At 52.0% G+C, this 20,696-nt stretch overlaps 1 protein-coding gene across 1 annotated transcript; it reads left to right on the top strand.

The window, feature by feature from the left end:
* The first annotated feature begins 1,854 nt into the window (after positions 1 to 1,854).
* On the top strand, positions 1,855 to 13,524 carry LOC102538785 (uncharacterized). The gene is made up of 5 exons (XM_072952823.1): positions 1,855 to 1,900; positions 2,017 to 2,282; positions 6,882 to 7,281; positions 12,979 to 13,050; positions 13,154 to 13,524. The coding sequence occupies exons 1-5, from the start codon at positions 1,855 to 1,857 to the stop codon at positions 13,522 to 13,524; spliced, it is 1,155 nt and encodes a 384-aa protein (XP_072808924.1).
* The last annotated feature ends 7,172 nt before the right edge of the window (positions 13,525 to 20,696 follow it).

Raw genomic sequence — 20,696 nt, 5'->3', positions numbered from 1 at the left:
GTGTGAATGAACATTATGCGGAAAATAGAAAGGAAGCTGGCAGAGCCCTTGGGTTCCATGGTTCTTGTCTGAGCACATGATGCAGAGTGGATAGTGACTGAGGCCTTCAGTATAGAGTTTTCAGATTGGCTGTCTCATTGGAAGTGGGGCATGAAGGAAGGGAAAGAGTTGGTGATGAATCCTGGAGGTTTCATTTTTCTCGTGCATTTGTGTGGGATATTTTACCTTTTTTAAAAAAATAGTTGTGTTTGTGAGAAGCATCAGCTTTAATTTGACCTCAGAGAAGTAGTTAAGAATAGTTTTTTGTGTATTTTCAATTTCTCTGCTTTGTTTCCATTGGCTATAAACAATAATTTGTGCAAGTGGTCCTTTGGCCACCCCATTGGTGACATTTGTGGTTCCTGGTTTCTGTTTCATGTCCTATTATGTGGGCACATATATAGAGAAATGAGAAAGAGGACTCCTGAGGTGGCAGCCCTGAGTTTGCTCCTGGTGCTGCTTGAATGTGGAACAGAGGACAGGGTGGCTTCTCGTGAATATTAGAGGTTTCCTTCTTAGAAGAAGTTCCTGCACACGTGGAAGTTTCCTGCAGCTCCTCCAAGGCTTTCCCAAGACAGGACAGTGCTGGCCCATGTCCCCTTTGTGATGAATTTCTGAGCTTTTACTGCTTAATTGTTTTCTCAAATAACAGAAATGATTATCTAAACCAATGTCTAAAATATGAAGCATAAAAATGATGGAAACTTATCCAAGCAATAGTGATGAATCAAAATGATCACTTCCCCCAAAGTTCTTCCTTTCTCCCTAATCCCAGATGCCAAGAGTTTCTCACCACTAACTACAGAGTCACTTCTTCTGTGCTCCCAAACTTCAATTCGTATGAAGAGCTGCCTCACAGGCATAACCTGGTGCCAGAGCTGCGGTGGAGCTGGCTAGGTGGTCCTGGGGTGAGAGTCTGGGCCACCTGGTGTGGCAGGTGACACACTCCATCCCAGAAGGGGTTCATGGAGAAAGAGAAATGAGCTCAGAGAGGAATCAAGTGATTTAGGGGGCCTGGTAATGAGCAGGAGGGCAAAGGGAGAGGAGGGGAGGGTGGCACCAGAGGGATATCCATCCCAGAGCCAGCTGCCTCCTTGGTGCACGATTGGCACCACTTGAGGCCAGGAGGGGGCAGCAATGGCCTGGACTTGGGGACAGTATTTTCTGCTTGTACTGTCCTGTATGAAGTTACAAGAGCTGCCTCCCATGGAACCCCTCTTATGTCCCACGGCATTGGTGCCTCAACAATTCATCTTCAAAAGTGCTAATAATAGGCCCAGGACTTAGGTTCGGGCTGTATTTGCAAAACACCCCAGAAGCAGAGGATGGAGGGATATGAGAACTCTCCTAAGATTGGGTAAGAAGGAATTAAGGTGATGTTGGTCCCCAGTTCTGCCTTTAATTCCTGGGAAATAGAGCAAAGGGATCTTGTAGCCACCTTGGACTCTGTCCTCTCCTTTCCCCATTAGCACCGAGGGGATGTCCTGGGATTCCTCACACAGGAACCACAATATCCCTCACCAGGAAAGGTGGGAAATCCCTGGGCTGGATCAATTTGACACACACTGTCATGGACTCAGTCTGTCCTGACTCCAAATGTGATGAAAGAGTTAATTCACTAGAAAGGTCTGCTGTCCAGGGATAGAGAAGTGTCTAGAATCAAGTCCAGGTCAGAGGGGTGGGGGAAGCAGTGGCAGGAACAGATTTGCATGGAGGCCCCGCCCTTCTCTGCAGCAGGGGGAGGGTATAAGAGAGGTCTGGGGGCCAGGCCCAGGGTTGGAGGCTCAGAAGGCAGCACTCTGGGGCATCTCCACCATGGCCTGGGCTCTGCTCCTTCTCACCCTCCTCACTCAGGGCACAGGTGAGGCTCCAGGGAAGGGACATGGGAATATCTGGCTCATCCTTATTGTCTCTATCCTCAGGGTGATCTGGGGCCCATGCATGAGATGACCAAGAATGTGTTTTTGCTCTTTTCAGGGTCGTGGGCCAACTCTGCCCTGACTCAGCCTCCATCGGTGTCTGGGACTCTGGGAAAGACGGTCACCATCTCCTGCGCTGGAACCAGCAGTGACATTGGGGGCTATAACTATGTCTCCTGGTATCAACAGCTCCCAGGAACGGCCCCCAAACTCCTGATATATGTGGTCAATAAACGAGCCTCAGGGATCCCTGATCGCTTCTCTGGCTCCAAGTCAGGCAACACAGCCTCCCTGAGCATCTCTGGGCTCCAGTCTGAGGACGAGGCAGATTATTTCTGTGCCTCATATACAACTAGTAGCACTGTGCACAGTGGTCCACGCTTATGGGGAAGTGAGACCACAACCTGCCCTGAGCCCTCAGGATCCCCGTGGCTCTGCCTCTGCTGGTTGTCCATCTGCTTCTGTTGTTGAAGCATCAGAGCTGAAAGGAGACCCTGCAGAGGGAGGAGGACAAAGAAGAGGGCGTGGTTTTCCTGTTTATTTTCCCTTCTCTTTGTTCTCCATGTGAGCAGACTGAGCCAGGGGTCGGGGACAGACACTGGGTCTCTCACAGTTGCCCTCTCCTCCCCTGGTGAGCCCTGTCCGGGAACCGCCCTGCAGGGGAAAGTCTCCCCAAGACAATGGGCTCCTTGCAAGGTGGCTCCGAATGGAGGCTGCCCTGGTGGGTGTCTCTGTCATTCTCTTGACATCAGGACACACGTCCCTGTGAGGAGCCATCGCCGGTTCTAGGTGGAATCCCTGCTAATCTAACAATGGTGAGAATTCATTTTTAAAGTGGGCACATGTGTACTGGGTCCAATATTTACATTTTCTTGAAACTGGGAGACAGTTTCCAAATGCAACCTTTCGTAAAATTGAAGTTATGTGAATTCCTTAAACCAATGAGATGAAAAACAAATTGCACTAGGAATCTATTTGCTGCATAACGGGTTCCCCCCACACCTACAAGGTAAGAGAAGAACAGTTGACATCCGGTGTTTTCCGGCTTCTACAGCCTGGAGCAGCTCTTTTCTGTGCTTGTGTCTCCTGGTTCTCATGAAGGTGCAGCCCCGTGTCAGCCAGGCTGGTTCATTGAAGGCCCCTCTATGTTTGGAAGCACTCCCGCCCAATCAGGCTCACCTCCTGCCTGCCATGTGCCCGCTTTTGCTCACTACATCATCTTCCTGATAAATCTGATTTTTAAACCTTGCCAATCAGGCCCCATATTTTCCACATTCCATAATAGTGTCCACGTGAATAGTCATTTTCCTTCATCCCAGCATTTTCTGTTGGGCCAGAATCACAGGTCTTACAATCTATCGGGTCATAGCTCTGGTGTATTGCTGAGAATCGGCATCAGGTTCCTTTCTAGACTTCACTTTCATTGCAGTAATAGCTGCTTCTAGGTTTGGGGTCCGGGAATCAGAGTGTTTTTACTCTCCCGGAATAGGCTCTGTTACTTCGTGCCCTCCCCCATGGCTGTGGGGCAGCGGGGCGTTCTGTCCCTCTGTCTGCTCTCCTGTTCTCTCTCTTTTTCTATGGGACATCCACCTGCATTTATAACTCACCTTACATTTTTGTTAGAAAGCCTTGTTTTTAAATTGACAATGACCTCAATATGTCTGTACAAATGTTGAGGAGTCGTAGCCTTCAAATTATACTGAGATGTGACATCAAATATCCCTCTGAATGTCCTCATTCCAGGCTTGCAGTTTAAACAATCAGTCCGGCTCTTTATGGCCAGATGTGTGTGTTTGTTCGTGAGCATCTGAGCAGCGGTCAGTCCTATGTCCTTCCACGAGCCCTGCCCTCTACTGTCCCCATGCAAGGTCCCTAAAGTTTAATACACACTATCTTAAGAGACTCTCATTTTGCCTCTTTAGCATGATCAGAAACTTTTGGACAAGTTTTGATTCAATCTTTGAAATACATTTGGAAATACACATCGTAACAAATATCTGGCTTCCCGGATAAATTATATCTTGATTCTCTGCATCTCAATGAAAAGAAAAACTTTGAACAGAAGGAAACGGATTCAAGTCAAAACCATCTGTTCCCTTGTGTCCCCATCAAATGTGATGGCCCAACTTTATTTGGACTGCACGTGGGGACGGAGCTCAGGAGTGAAGGTGGATGTTGGGGTGTCTGCATAACCTGGCAGTGGGAACTGTGGGGTGTGCACGGAGGGGATTATCCCTCAGAGTCCACAGCAAATTTGGGTTCTGCACAGTGGAGGTCCAGGGGTCCTTTCTAGGTTTCTTCTTCTGGAGCAGAGATGAAGAATCCCTGATGACATTAACTTACAAAAAAAAAAAATACCTCACAAGTCTCATTTCTCTGCTGGATTATATACATACTGTTCGCTGTCTGTCTTTATATTTGTAACACACAAGTACAATTCATTAAAAAAATCCAATGAAGAATCACAGTCAACATCTATCAAAATGCATCAAATTGTACACCTGAAATGCATGTAGTTGACCTTAAAGGAATCACACCTCAATAAATCTGTTAATTAAAAAAAAAACAAGAATCACAGTGAAACGTGTTAAATGAAGAACGTTCGTTCGGGTGGTTTGTATTACTTATGATCCCACTGCAAACTTTTTAAAGGAGAAAATACAGAAGGAAGCAGTGGGCATTAGCCTGTGTTTTGGAGAAACAACAGCTGGACCATGTGGGTATTTTCTCCAGAACAAGTACAGTCCATGTGCTGCCTGGCAGAGGAGTCCCTCCTAATACTGGGGACCCCACAAGAGAGGCGTGTGGTGTCCTGAGGGGAACAGCGGGCGCTCAGGGGGCACGTGAGATCAGCGTGCTTCTTGCTCCAGCAGCTTCCGGGAGGGCGCCTGGGGCTGCACCTGGGCTTCCCGCTTTAGATCCAGGAGCCACTGAGAGAACCCAGAGTGATGTGGACAGGAGCCCACACCGAAAGCCCAGGGGGCAGATGTTGGAGTGTGGACAGGTGCTTGTTCTGGGGGTGTCATGTTGATGGTGGGGAGCAGCAGAGAGTTTCCAGTGCTCAAGACTGAGTAAACCCTTGGGGTGATCTGGGAGCAGTGACTTCAGTGCAAACCACGATGCCATGATCCCATTTATCCCTGGGCACAAAGGGAAGAGAGGGGGGAAGCCTTAGACCCTGCCTGTTTACTCAGGTCATCCTGTGTCCAGGGTCCCCAAGACCTCAGGCCACAGTTTGTGTCACTAAAAAGACTTCTAAGATCCTAGAGACTCAGCCTTGTCACTGTGATTTCCTTCAGGAGACAAAGCAGAGCCAGCAAAGGGCAACAGAGGATGAGGCGAAGTCCCAGGAAACCAGGAGAAGCTTCCAGGTGACCTGTCCCAGGGGAACCACATGGAAGGGCTTCTTCCCCAGCATCAAATCGTGAGAATATCCGAGAAGAATTGTGTCCCAGGGAGGCTCCGCAGGCCCTCAAGTTTCTTACACTCCCAGGGCGCTTGTGTTCTAGGCATCCTATGCCTGGCACCCACTGAAATTCTGGCCTTTCGGGGGAAGTCAGTGGATGAGTCTAAACCATAAGTTTCCATAAACCTGTAGGTTCTGCAGGTCATTCTTATGGGAAAAGAGTCAGAATCTTCCCGAAATCAAATTCCCAGACAAAAACCAAGGGCCTGTCTTGCAAGCAGGTCTTTCCAAGGATTTTATTCTCAACCCTTGGGCAGCTCTTCCCATACAAATCCTGTGTGTGTGCCTGCCCCTGAGATGAGGATCTAGATACAAGGAAAACAAACTTTCACCATCAAGTCAGGTTAGGTTCTATCTCAGGCTGTGCTCTCTCTCTGTAAATGCACACACAGAAGTCACACGCGCACACAGCAGCACAAGTACAAACACACACACACGAGCGATCCCTCCTGGGCCCCCTCCATGAACCGGGAAAGGAAGCAGGGATCTGCTCTGTGGGTACCAGGTTCTCCTTTTGCCATCTCATGTGATCTGTGTGACAAGAAACAGTAGCATGAGTGGAGCTGGGAGGGGAGGAAGGAGAAGTGGCGGATCAGACCTGGGGTGTCAATCCCCTTCAGCTGCCTCCTTGGACACCGTTGGCCCCTTCTGCGGCCACCAGGGGGCAGCGAGGACCTGGGATTAGGGAAAGTTCTGTGTTTTGCCTGCCCTGGGTCAGGTCCCACAGCGGCTGCCTCTTGAGCCCCCTCATGGAGAGCCTGGGGTGCAAGATCCCCATTGCTTCTGCTTCATGAGCCCTTCAATAGAAACACCAATAAGTGTCCCCGAGCCTCTACTCAGAGCACCACAGAATCAGGGACCAGAGGGACAAGGGGACCATCATGCTGAGGAGTTAGAATGGGGAGAGGGGTGGACACCCTCAGCCCTCCATTGATGTGAGGATGAGAAGAGATTGAATCACTAATAACCCCAGTACTTCTCGACTGTGTCCTCAAATTTGACACACAAAATAGAAAATAATTTTTGTGATTATTAGCGAACAATATCTTGATTTTGGCACAGGATGACAGGGACATCCAACGATGGCTCAATTTCCACAGCTCTGTAATGGTTAGTGAGTACTGAGTAAGAAAAAAATAAGAGTATTAATTCTCCCAGAACGGCTCTGTGTCCAAGGATAGAGAAGTGTCTAGAATCAAGTCCAGGTCAGGGGGTGGGGGAAGCAGGGGCAGGAGCAGATTTGCATGGAGGCCCTGCCCTCCTCTGCAGCAGGGGGAGGGGATAAGAGAGGTCTGGGGACCAGGCCCAGGGCTAGGGGCTCAGAAGGCAGCGCTCTGGGGCATCTCCACCATGACCTGGGATCTGCTCCTTGTCACCCTCCTCACTCAGGGCACAGGTGAGGCTCCAGGGAAGGGACACGGGGACTTCTGGCTAACCCTTTCTGTCTCTGTCCACAGGGTGACCTGCGGCTCAGCCGTAAACTGACCAGTGTGATTTTGCTCTTTTCAGGGTCCTGGGCCCACTCTGCCGTGACTCAGCCTCCCTCCGTGTCCGGAACTCTGGGAAAGACGGTCACCATCTCCTGCGCTGGAACCAGCAGTGATGTTGAATACGGAAACTATGTCTCCTGGTACCAACAGCTCCCAGGCACGGCCCCCAAACTCCTGATCTATGCAGTCAGCTATCGAGCCTCAGGGATCCCTGATCGCTTCTCTGGCTCCAAGTCAGGCAACACGGCCTCCCTGACCATCTCTGGGCTCCAGTCTGAGGACGAGGCTGATTATTACTGTGCCTCATATAGAAGCAGCAACAATGTGCACAGTGGTCCACGGTCATGGGGAAGTGAGACCAAAACCTGCCCTGAGCTCACTCAGCTCTTCTCTCCTGAACTCAACAGAGTTTCATTTGTTTTTCATGTGTGTGTTTTGGAAATAATTACACGTTTAAACCAAACTGGAGAGGTTTCATGAAGAACCCCTGCAGAACCTTTCCCAGATGCACCAGTTTGGAATGCTTTGCCACAGGTGCTTTTTGGATATCCCCTCTCCTCTCTGACTCTGCATATATGTGTCTAGATGCACATCCATTGGCACGCGTGTTCAGCGCACACACAGCCACACAGAATGTTAATTTTCAAAATCACTGGGGAACAACTTCTACCTTCCAGCATCCAAGCCTTCCTATTTCTTCATAAATACACTAAAGAATCCACAACATACATCAGTTTGGGGTAAATAAATCAATGGGTTTTCATATGTTCACACGTTTGAACATCCGTGAAGACTCTACCTTCCAGAGTATTTTTCATCCTCGTTATGCAAAGACTTCATCCATCGCCCGTCAGTCCCCTTCCCCTGGTCCCTCCATCCTCCAAACCATTCACGTGCTACCAACCTATTCTAGATTTTTCACGTAACGGCAGTCATATCCCACGTGGCCCTTTGTGTCTGGCTTCTGTCCCCTTTTCCAGTACTCAATGATGGAGCAATGGGTCTTGTGTAATCCCATCTTCATAGTTTTGTTTAACCCCACTGTCTGCACAGCTGAGTCCAGGTGATTAATTACACCAGCTTTGTGAGAACACTGTTCTTTCTGCATCAGTTCAATTTATAAAATTGTAGATGTGCTTTTTGGATGTGTCCTGCAAGTGAGCTGCACAGAGGCCCGTCTGGGACCTGGGTGGTTTTCTGTCCCTTAGGTCCCTCCCTAAATTCTTTCCTGTGCTATTTGCTGTCAGAATCCATGCAAGTGTGGCTCAGAGGGCAGCTCAGGCATCATGAACGATTTTCACATTAACTTTAGCGAATCTCCTCCTACCATCTCCTCAGTCTTCCCTGGACCCTGAGTTTACTTCTCTGTTCTCTGGATCAGACACTGTGACATTAGTTCCCTTAAACTGTTGTCCATGTCCTGTGGCAGGACCTGTGTCCATGTCAAGCAGCAGGAGGACAGAAAGGACAGAAGCAAAGGGGATGATCATCCCCTTGGTAGAAAGACAGCTCCTATGTCATAGGGAATCATCCCTCTGCCTCCAGCAGCACTGCTGCCCAGCCAGGATGCTGGGCTGGGGAACAGAGGGCAGGGCACATGGCCAGGGACCTGTGAGTGTCCTGCAGCTACTCTGACACTGGAGCTCTCCTTCTGCCTTCTGCCTTCTGCCAGATCAAGGGAAGCTGTTGTGCAGCTCTTCTGTCTCAGACAGGAGCCCTCCCAACCTGAGGGTGCCTGAACCCAGGGGAAAATGGAACCTCACCCAACCCTACTTCAATGACCTTCCAGTGCTAGTGTCTTCCCCAACCTGCTCTGATCGATTCTTTACTTGGTAACTGAGTAGATCCTACACGACTTTTGTTTGGGTTTTATACGTGTATTTGGTGGGGGAAAAATGTGTATTTCATACATCTTATATGAAATCAAGATGCAATGGTACAGTTTTAAATTTGGTAAAACTGAAGGAGTCAGGAGAAGTTTGGGAGGAAAATGGGAAAGATGAGCAAGAGATTTAAGGCCCTGAAGGAGAAAAACCAGAGGAAATATTTTCCCAGTGGTCTTCAGTGTTCCTGGGTTCAGAGATCACTTGTATCTTGACATGGGGATGTAGGAAGGTGGAGTCTACAAGCAGTAAAATCACATCTTGTCACCAGAGCAATAACACAAAGATGAAATGGGATGAAATCGTTGACCATCAATTGCATAATAAATGTCACAGCGGTGGGCACAGAAATGCCCCCTTCTGACAGCTGCTCTCCTCTCATTCATCCACTTGGAAGTCAGGACACCGGCCACTGGGCTCATGGCAGTCGTGTCTCCTGTGATAATCAGAAGGGGAAAAGGACAGTTCTCTCTGCAGAGGACAAAGGGCACAATGGGGAGGGCATGCTCAGGGTCAGGTTACGACTCCTCCCTGTTGTCCCCTGCTCATCTGGGTGGACTCATGCTTGTGCTCCTGGTCCTCAGGGGCAACGTTGGGGGTGGCTTGGGGGTCAGTGATCTACTTGTGCTTATAAGAAAAACACGTCAAGGTCCAGTGAGCAGAACTTTAACTCAAGTCACAAAAAGAGAGTCACAGCCACTCAATCAATGGATTCCCAGCCTGGAGCCAGTTTACAGACCCAGACCCCCATGAAGGAAAGGGAGGCTTCGTCCCCTTGTGGAAGAGCTCCGGTGCATCACTGAAAATTCATACTGTTGATCTTTCTCCCGGTCTTTCCCAAAGGCAACAATAGCCTTTATCAGAGTAATTGTGTGGTGGAGAAAAGGAAATAATCCGAATTTGAGGGACTACTAGACCCCGGTTGTGAACTGACATTGGTTCTGGGACCTTCAAACCTCACCGTGGCCGTCCAGTGAGAGTCGGGGTTTCTGGAGATCAGCTGAACAGTGAATGGGTTCTATCTCAGGTCTGTCTCAAAGTGGCTCGAGTAGGTCCCTGAATCCATCTTGTGGTCATTTCTCCAGTTCCAAAGTATAATTATAATGTGGCCTGAACTGCCCACCATGAACTGGGTGCCATCTGACCCACTGAACTACACAACCAGGTGCCCCTGGTAAAGAGTGCAGCACAGATGGGCAGCCGCATCCCTGTGGCCCGGCTCGGGGCGTCCTCCAGGGACACGGTGAGAGGACACCCTCCGTGGGCAGCACTTCCGGCAGCGCACCTGGCTGTGCTTTCTGGAAGGTGAAATGGCCAAGCGTGCGATTATACACCTATTAATTGGTTTGGCTGGATGGTCTGGAACTTGGAAGAAACATGATAGGAAAGTTGGTCAAAAAATTAAATTGGGGAAAGTTACGTGGATAGAGCGCTCCCGGTGGGCAAAAAAAAAAGTGAAGATATTTGTGTCCAGTGTGAACCGCCACCAACGGGTGATCTGAGTGGAGGAAGGACTTTTGTATTAAAGGGCCAGGATGACTCACTCTGCAGGTCCCAGGCAGCATCTTTCCCAGCCTCCTGTCTCTTCATCCCATGGCCTCATGAACAGGTGTCAGTGGTGACCAGGCTGGAAATTATGCAAGGACTCAGCAAAGTGGGCCACCACAAACCAAGGTCAACCCGGCAGTCCAAACAGGTCTGCTCATAGCCCAGAACCTTCGGGAATGAACGTATGAGTCACCACCCCCACCCCAAGGTCAAGAACCATGACCAGCTGAGACGCTTGCGGAAGGCAAAGGGAACAGAGCCTGAGCAGCAGAAGGAGGGGGCTGTGGCTCCCAGCTGTGCCTGCGGGACCAGCCACGGACGTGAATGCTGCAGGCATCAGGGGTGTCTCCTCTTTGCTTTGTCGTCAGTGTTTGTGTGTGTGTCTGTGTGTCTGTCTCTGTGTGTGTCTGTGTGTATGTGTGTGTGTGTGTCTGTGTGTGTGTGTCTGTGTGTCTGTGTGTGTGTGTGTCTGTGTGTGTGTCTTTGTATGTGTATGTGTCTGTGTGTGTGTGTGTCTGTGTGTGTATGTGTCTGTGTTTGTGTGTCTGTGTGTGTGTGTCTGTGTGTGTGTGTCTGTGTGTACATACACATATTAAGCAAAGAGCTTTCTTTTCCTTCCTCTCTCATCTCTTTATCACGTGACTGGAAGTCACCAGCACTTCTCAGGGAGTCCCTGGGCTCCATTCAGGGTTCAAATCCCCTGAAGCAAATAATGTCCAGAGATTTATTGGTGCCTCAGTTGCCCAAATCCCTACAGCTGGCTGATCCATCTCACAATGTGAGGGCCACCAGCTAATCACATCAACACGGCTGAAATACCCATCCCAGCCCCGTGGAAGAGGGTCACATCCCCCCACTCCTTCTTCCCTCAGTCGCTATCCCAAGGATTGGAAAAAAACTTACTAAACAGACATCCAGGCCAGAGCAAGAAGTCCCAGGTCAACATAAATGACCAGATTTGGGGTGAATCCAAAAGGGAGTCTCCAAATGACCACACGCTTTCCCTTTATGTCAGAATGTGCCAGAAGACATGGACAGTATTTGATAGTGAGCTACTGGCTGGACTCGAGGACTTCTAAGCTCAGGTAGAGCATAAACTTGAGAAATTTCACTTAGAGGTTTTCAAGAAAGGACCCAGGGAGTCGGAGGCCTAAACCTGAGTCCTTCAGGCCTGAAGTCTCTTTGGAGAAAGGAGGAGAGCGAGAAGCAGGTGGCGCTGTAGGACCATGTCTGTGTTTCTGGGGGCCTGGCCCAGCTGTGAATCTTTTCAACTGACACAGTTTGCACTTCCCATCAGTGTCACCGTGCAGCCCTCAGCAGCTGTGATGACACTCACACCCAGGGAGGGTGGGTGACAGAAGAAGGGACACAGAAATAAAGCCCTCAGCATGCCATGCTTCCATGCATCCTTCATCTGGCAGGCGCTCCCCCCGCTGGGACACAGCCCTGGGTGCAAGCACGAAGCTGGGTGGGGGATTTACCTGAGGGCCGCCCTTCAAGGAAGTGATGGAGATGAGGAGCAGTAAGGCTGGGTGAGGCCCAGTGATGCCACCACACAGTGGAGATGATGCTGCTGTGAAAAGCAGGACAGAGAATGAAAGGTCCACAGATCAGCCTGCGATGAGCTGGTACACTGACGGCAGGTCGCCTGCGGTGGGGAGCTCTGTGTAAGAAACTGGCAAACAACCGCTTCTCTATCGGAAGTGATGACCTTAACCCCGTCACCAGTATCACGCTTTACCTATAAATCACAGTCACCATGAAAAGCACCTGTTCTGTTTCCAAGTACCTCACCAACTGCACAGTAGACACCCAGTTCTACCAAAGGCTTTGCCTTTAACCGAAACGACGTCCTGGGAAGAACTGTGTTGGTATCTGGACAGTCACCAACCGATCGTTCATTGGCTGAATATGTCTCTCCTTCATGGAAAGAAAGAACATCCTGACAGCCTCCAAGGCCTGGCTTTGCTCACCAAGCCAGTGTCCAAACTCTTAGAGGTGCAATGAAAGAGGATCTGGGTGCCCTGCAAAGGTAGCGATCTTCCCAGGGGAAGACCATGTCCCAGGACAATATTTAAATAACCATGTCACAACCTGGACAAGGGGCACAAGAACTCTTGCTACACACAGAAAGCCAGAGGCTGCAGAGAAGCTATAAACACGTCCAGGGTGGAAAGTTTTGAAAAGAAGAGCCGGAGCATTCCTGCAGGCACAGCCCTGCCTGGAGTGAGAACTGAGGTCTGATGTGGAGGATGGAGACCAAGCAGGGAAAAAGTTATGTTCAGAAATTATTGGCAATTATAATTAGATTATTAAATGTCCAGCTAACTTGTCACACTAAGGACCTTGCACCATCAACAGGTGATCGTCTATGCACCAGATCCACGAGTGATTCCAGGAATCCTCCAGGGTAAAGGTCGGTGGCCAAGGCTGATTCCCTGCCCTGGAGCTGCTTGGAGGAAATGGGGGATCTAGTCTGACCTCCTGAGTCACATGTCCTGAGACCACAACTGCTTTTGATCAAGTTTCAGCCCCAGAGGAGAAGGACATTTGCATAATTACTTATCATTCACAGCCCCAAAAGTTCAAGGAGGGAATAAGAGAAGACCTGGTGTGCCCTGCACTGCTGTCAGGTCTGAGAGCTCAGGGCACCTCCGCCATGGCCTGGACCCCCCTCCAGCTCCCCCTCCTCTCTCTCTGCACAGGTGCTGCCTCCAGGGCTCAGCCCTCAGGGTACCCAGGGATCAGCCTCTCCCTGAACATCAGGGGTCCTGGTCTCCACCCTCACTCTCCTCTCCTCTCCTGTAGGTTATGTGGCATCTTCTGCACTGACTCAGCCCTCTGCAGTGTCCGTGTCCTTGGGACAGACGGCCAGGATCACCTGCCAAGGAGACAGCTTAGAAAGCTATGGTGCTAACTGGTACCAGCAGAAGCCAGGCCAGGCCCCTGTGCTGGTCATTTATGGTGATGACAGCAGACCCTCAGGGATCCCTGAGCGGTTCTCTGGCTCCAGCTCTGGGGGCACAGCCACCCTGACCATCAGCGGGGCCCAGGCCGAGGACGAGGGTGACTATTACTGTCAGTCAGAAGACAGCAGTGTTTCTAATGCTCACAGTGACACAGGCAGATGGGGAGGTGGGACCCAAAACACCCTCCATCTCTGTCACCCTCTCCTCTAGTCCCTGGAGGCCTGTGGAAAAAGCAGTGACAGTTCTGGCCCGGTTCCCCCAGATCTGAACTTCCTGGCTGCCCTCTCCCCATCCTCCAGGCTGCTCTGTCCACGGTGGATCAGGGGTGGATTTCTGCCTGGCAGCATGGGGCTTCCATGGTATCTTTGTCCCTAACGTATGAGTGGGGATCAGAGGACATGGGTGGAGACAGACAGAGAGATGTCCAGGGAGTCAGGAGGACCCTACATCACTAGGGAGTCTGATCTCTCAGTGAAATGGGATAATGGTCGTGTTTCTGGGTGGAAGCATTTCCCCTACAGAACTAAGACCCCAGGCCAGCAGGGTGGAGGTCAGGGGACAGGGAGCAAATGTCCTCAGCAGGTCCCCAGGGATGATAATAGGTGGAGCCCTCCCACCCCCTCATCTTGAATCCTGTTCCTGTGAATCCTGGCGACAGGAGAGGCATCGTACATTGTGCACAGATTTAGAGCATGTCTCACACCTAGAGGGCATTACCCGCCTCCACACGGTGTTGGCACTTGGCTGGCAGAGTGACTGGCTCTTCCACTGGCTGTTGCTCCATCACTAAGGCAGCTGCCTCGGGATGTTGGGGAAAGTGGTAGGACCGGTGAAGCACATGAGCCTGGGCCCACTACAGCCCCCTTTTGATGTGGAATGAGCTCATGGTCAGAAGCCCCGTGAGGAAACACAGAAATCTATGAGTCCAGGTTGAACACTTTGGTCAGCAGCATTGCAGTCACAGAGGGCAACTCCCAGTCTGCGAGAAAGATCTGTCAGTAAGAGCAGAGCTCCCCCCTCCACGCTGGAAGAGGTCTGATGTCATCAACAGACCACCAGGTCCCTGGAGGATTCCCTTGTGAAGGGTGTCCCACAGGAGCCATGCTGATCTGTGCTGTTGGCAGGCTGGTGGCAGAAGTGGCTGTGGACAGGTCAGCTGTAGACACTGGAGCCATCCCGACTAGCCTGTGGCTGACCCTCCCCTTCCCATGGGGGAGCCGGGTCACAGCACCCACCCGGCGATGGTTGGAGAGGGAGGCAGACTGCTATCCACAGAGCGGGCTCTCCTGTCCACCCGGTTATTAACATCACTTCGTTTTTAGGACACATGGTGCTAAGTATTTGCATGGGACACAAATCAATTAATCTCCAGGTCCCTCTGTGGGGATTCTACTTGTGTCTTTTCCATGTATTCCTGCCATGTATCTGACGGTCCAGTGAAAGTCTGAGTCTCAGCCCATAAATTAGCACACAGCCCCCTCCAGCCACCTCTGTGTTCAGGCTAATGGACAGGGTACCCTGCTCCAGTGGTCACTCATCAATCCAGGAGAATCCTCCTCCACTGCTGCCTTTCAGGGATGTCCCCGATGGGGGCAGAAGGACCAAGATGGCTAACTCTCAGGGGTGTCTTCATATCATCCAGATACCTCTGCAAATCAGCCCCAAGGGTTTTTCTCTGTGACACTGGTCATAGGCAACGCCCCACCAGGCAGAGGTGGGCGTTGCTGGAGAAAAGACACTACAGCAGGACTTGGACTCAGGAGTGTTTGGGCCACTACCTCAGGCAGCTCTCTGGGGCTTCAGGACCTGGGGGTGGGCCCAAACTCATAGCAACCTCCTCTACTTGAGGACAGAGAGCTACTGTGCATGCCCACCCATGACCCGGCTGCTCAGGCCTTGCCTGGTCCCCGTAAGTGGCTCTGGTCCCAGGGCACATAGGGACTCACAGTCACGATACAGCTCCCACTGGGGTTCAGTATCTCCAAAAGGCTTTCTCAGATGAGGCTCTCTGTTGACACAGATGAATGACAACCGCTAGGCTGCCCCTGTCTTTCAGTTCCAGGGACACCTGGACCATCGGCCGACACCAACGCTCTGTCATATGATCCAATTACTCCCTTGGTCCCGTGGGACCTTGTGGACCACACCGACCTCCACCTTGGTGGCAAAACAGAACTACTTGTCTCCTGCCAAACCAAGGATCCCGTCACACACAGTCTCGGTACCAGGGGCCAGCACTGGGGTAAGGGCAGTCCTGGAAGAGAGAGACCTGAGAACAGCCATCGTCTGGCTTTCAGGTGAACAGAGATCATGAGACATGGGTAGAAGGTTGGGGGGACTCTCTGCTCTGTCCCAGAACCAGGAGCGTCCAACGCTGCCCCACCGTCTAGAAGGAAACTCGGCAGCCAGGGCAGTGTCTTGTCCACACTGATTTTCAGGAACAATTATCAGCCAGAACAAAGTGCTTCTTAAGGGACTTTGGCTGGATGGGTGTTCTCTTGTCTCCAACTTTGGCGCAGTAGCCACTTCTGCCCTTGTATGGCTTTGGACCAACAGCCAGAACCACCAAGAGTCAGTCCGTGAGTCCTGTGTCCCCCAGGACCAAGCCCAGAACCACAGGCATAAACATCCCGTGACCCCAGAGATCTGTGCAATGATGGTTCTGGGATTCGGGCGTCTCCCCCTGCAAATGAGCCTGCTCATATTTCCATAGTAAGTTGGAGCCCCTCGTGCCTGGTCTGAGGCAGCCAGGGGCCAAGCAGAGACGCGCACATTGTGCCCTTGGGCCCAACATCCCAGCTCTGGGAGTCACACCTGAGCAGTGGTTCTGAATCTGCACCAGGACAGAGGACGCCCTGAGCCTCCAGCAATGTGCAGAGAAGTCGCCAGGGGGCAGCAGAGTCACACGGCAAATTCACCTGGAGTGGGCGTGTCCTGTGCGTCAGGAGTTCCACATGCAGGGGGTATGTAACCACCACCTCACACTGGAGGACAGGTGTCCTTCTACAGTGTCACCTTCACTCTCAAATACACATTTTCTGTCTCTGAGTGTCCCAGTCCTGCTTTTGCAGGCAGTGCTTCTTTCCTGACCCGAGCCCCACCTCCAGCCCACGTACACCCTGCTGAAAAGCCATCACTGTCCACAAATGCCCGTCCTCCCTGTGATCTCACATCCCCTCCTCCCCTGCTCTCGGAACCCCGGTCCTCCAGACACAGCTGCTCCTGCTCCCTGGAAGCTCCCCCACCATCCCCAACCTGTCCCTCCACTCACCCCTCACAGACAAAAGGGAGGGGACCAGTATTTCCCCACTTCCCAATTCCCTGGGTAAGACACACAGCAGTCACTCAACCAACTCTTCTGGACTCACATCATAATTACGTTTATGACATATATTTTCCACAGCAACGGAAGGCATGTTGATTGTGATTAACATTTGCTGACAGAGCTGTTAAACCCTGAAGCCCCCTCTCACTCTCCTAAAGAGCAAACAGTTCTTTCAGCTCCAGGTCAGTTCCTGACCCGGATGTAAAATGGGGACACTGAGGACAGCATGCAGCCTGCGCCAGGAGCTCACAGCCAAGGGCAGACACAGACCATGACGGCTCTGGAACACTCCACGTACTTTGTCAAAGAACGAATTTGACTCCCTCTCTGGAGCCCAGGAGCTGTGATCAGGGGTAGGACCCTGCACCTGTCAGCATAAAAGTGTCACCTACAGATGGGTTGAAAAAGAACAGATTCATCTCTGGCCTCTCAGTGGCCGTGCCGACCAGGAGTGACATCAATGCACAGTGTGGGTAGGACATGTCCCCAGACTCTGGGACCAGCAGGCAGAAGAGGAGCCCCTGGGTTTAGGGCGCAGCCTCAGGGCCGCCACTCCCTCTCTGGGTCCCTGGGGACTGAGCCCTTCTCTGAAACCACAGAGCCCCTCAGGCCGCCCCCTGGGTGCTGGCTGGTTTGCATACCCAGCAGCTCTCTCTCCAGCAAGGGGATAAGAGAGGCCTGGGGGGACACCTGCCCAGCCTCGCCCTCGGGGAGCAGAATCGGGGCACCTCCACCATGGCCTGGATGCCCCTCCTCCTCAGCCTCCTGGCTCACTGGACAGGTGCTGCCCCCAGGATCACATCCACACCCACCCAGGGCTGGGGTCAAGCCTGGCTCTGACTGGGCTCAGAAGGGCGCTGCCACGGGGGGCAGGTGGCTGGTGGTCCTGCTGCAGGACGAGGGGCTGGAGGGGATGACATCCCACACTGTGCTCAGTGCTGTGTGAGCCCTGAGGGGCTGCACCTGCCGGAGAAAGGGGGCAGGCTTCTCATTTGTTCAGGGGCTCCATCCACCAGCCAAGCCCATGGGGACACTGGGGGTGAGACTGATGGGAGGGGCCTCTGGGGGCCCAGGGAATCCCTGGGGCTCAATGCAGGTCAGCTGCTGGGGTCTCCTGGGAAAAGGCCCTTCATCTTCAACCCAGGTTTCCTTTCTCTCCTGCAGGCTCTGTGGCCTCCTACGAACTGACTCAGACACCCTCAGTGTCGGTGGCACTGAGACAGACGGCCAAGATCACCTGTGGCGGGGACAACATTGGAAGTAAAAGTGCTCAGTGGTACCAGCAGAAGCCGGGCCAGGCCCCTGTGCTGGTCATCTATGCTGATAGCAGACGGCCCTCAGGGATCCCTGAGAGGTTCTCAGGCTCCAACTCTGGGAACACGGCCACCCTGACCATCAGCGGGGCCCAGGCCGAGGACGAGGCCGACTACTACTGTCATGTGTGGGACAGCAGTGCTAATGCTCACAGTGACACAGGCAGATGGGGAAGTGGGACACAAACCTCCCAGCCTGCACTGGTGCTCACCCAAGTCCCCTTTGAGCAGTGGGAGGTCAGACTGCAGCCCGGGCATCCTCTCGGGTCCTGTCCCCGCTCCTCCAGGGCCTGGAGACACTGGTCTCTCAGGGCCGAGGTTTATCCTGATAAAAAGGGGGAAGGTAGCTGTTCTGGGTTTCAAAGGCTGCAGTCAGGATTGGGAGGAAAGGAAAGGTTTAGGATCACGATGTGTGACTGTGTCCCCAGATGTGATCACGTGTCTGCGGGAGAGGGGGGCTATGTGACATGTCGGGGTTCTGGGGGAATCCTTCTCCTCTGGGAGGAGCCTGCTGGTTGAAGCCTGGGACGAGGTCCTGTGCTTTCCTGCATGAGGAGTCCCCACCTACTAGGGGCTGCCTGAGGCCCGGAGAGGACTGAGCCCCAGCCCCTGACCCCAGGGCCCTCCTCCCCTGAGATGTAGCACAAACTGCAGAGACAGGGCGGACCCACCCTGGACTCCTACTGCAGACCTTCTCCTGGACACAAGGTCCTCCTGTTGGACTCCAGGTCAATAGACCCCAAAACTACATTCTGATGGGTACAGGCCTTCTGTTTAGGGAGATATAGATCATATTATCCAGGCTTCTCCAAGACACACTGCCAATACGGTACAGAGATGGATTAGGAGGAATTAGCCAACAAGGTTCTGGAGGCTGAGAATTCCCAAGGGGCACCATCAAAGGGGAACCCACGAGGGCCTGTGTGTGATTCTGCCCCAAGGCCTGAGATTCAGGGAGGCCGACATGCCTCTCATCCAGGGCACGTGTTCTGCCTCCTCCACCATTTACTCTTCCCAGGACCCCAGGGATGGGATGGAGCCCACCCACATGGAGGGGCCATGTGCTTCTCTGAGCCCCAGGGTCCAAAGGCTAATGCTCTCCTAAAACAGCCCCAATACCCCCTGAAATGAGTAACCAGTGGGACCTGCTTGCCCAGCCAAGTGGACGCATGAATTCAACCATCACGGTGGTTAGTGACACATTGCATGGATGGGTATTTTACTATAGTTTTTTTTTTTAATTGCTGAGTCTGAAAATAAAGTACAGGAAATGATTTTGAAGTCCTTTCACCAACAAAACAGGAGAAAGAACGGGGCAGTGATCACCATTCACCCTCTCCCTGGACAAAACAGGTGGGGTCACTGGTGCCCCATACAGTGTCTCTCTCGCTCTCCATATTCTACATATTTCACAACCAACACTCATGTGTCCAGTTCAGCACCGCCACATCTCCCCAGAAACCCAGAACGTCTGTGACAGCTAATTACCTGTGTGAGCGAATGAGACCCTCAGGCTCCCCCCTCACACGTGGTCAGCAGTTCTCTCCGGTCCAGCTTCATCAGCTCTGAATCCTTGTAACTCCAGGCAGTAGAGCTTCTGCAAAAGGTCCACAGAGAGGAGTGTGCTCACTGTGCGCAGCCAGACAATTTCTATGGATTGTAAGAAGTGCACGTGGGGGCCCTTCACACTTGCTTCAAAAAAACCCTAGACAGTAACTACGGTCGTGTTAAGAAGTCAGAACTCTAATAAAGATGACAGAAAGGTTAAGTTTTAAAAAGCCGGTCTCAATGCTCATTTGGTAAATATGTAGGCCCTATAAACCCCTGAAGACTCATCTGTCCCCAGTAGATTGGCCATGAGACACCCGACATTCCCACCCACTTAGGACAGTGAGGACCAAGCAGTCCTGCCCAGCAGAGCCAGCAGGATCCAGGCCAGGCCCCTGCGTGGCCAAACCAGCCTCCTACCCCAACAGATGCTCAGCTCTAACCTGGGACACAGCCCCGCTGACCTCTCCCAGCCAGGATGTGGTGGGGACAGCAGTGAGCCCCAGGGACCCAGGCCTGCCACCCAGACTGGCCCTCACCACTCCTGTGCCCTAGTCAAGTACTGCCCTAGAGGACGAGGGTCTGATCCCTGGCCGCCATCCTGGGCTCATCTCACTTTTCTCTATTAATCTGGGGACTTCCTCTCTTTGGGTCTTGGTATTACCAGCTGTTAAGCCTTTGTTCCAACTTAAATTATAAAAAGGCACCCAGAATGTATTAAAACCAAAGAGGAAATTGGCAAGGATCCCAGTGAGTCATGAGGTCCTGGAGTTCCCTGTCCTCCTTCTGCAGGAATCCTAGAAAGGGCTTCAGCCATCGGTATGATTTCCAGGTGGATTCCCAGTGGAATAAGCAGGAGATTCCCTGTGTCCTCAAACAGGCAGATGATGCTGAGCTAGAAATTCACTCCCCAAGAGCTGTGAGGGGGGGCATGACATGAAAACCACAGGAGGAGAGATGAGGATGGTGATCGGGATGGTGATGAGGATGAGGAAGAGGACAGTGATGAGGACGGTGATAATGATGCCATGAGGCACAAATGAACTCAAGTATCCGAAACAGCATTACACAACTGCCCTCCTGGGTTGGGGATAGTATCCATTTTGGTTCCTAAACACAAGGAGACCTGGGTCTGCAGGGTACCATACACGTTGCTATGGACACTGGCACTTTGCAGACAAGCTGAAGTTCATCTC

This window comes from Vicugna pacos, chromosome 32, assembly GCF_048564905.1.
Source record: "Vicugna pacos chromosome 32, VicPac4, whole genome shotgun sequence".
NCBI classification, from domain to species: domain Eukaryota; kingdom Metazoa; phylum Chordata; class Mammalia; order Artiodactyla; family Camelidae; genus Vicugna; species Vicugna pacos.
This window is presented reverse-complemented; position numbering and strand designations above follow the sequence as displayed.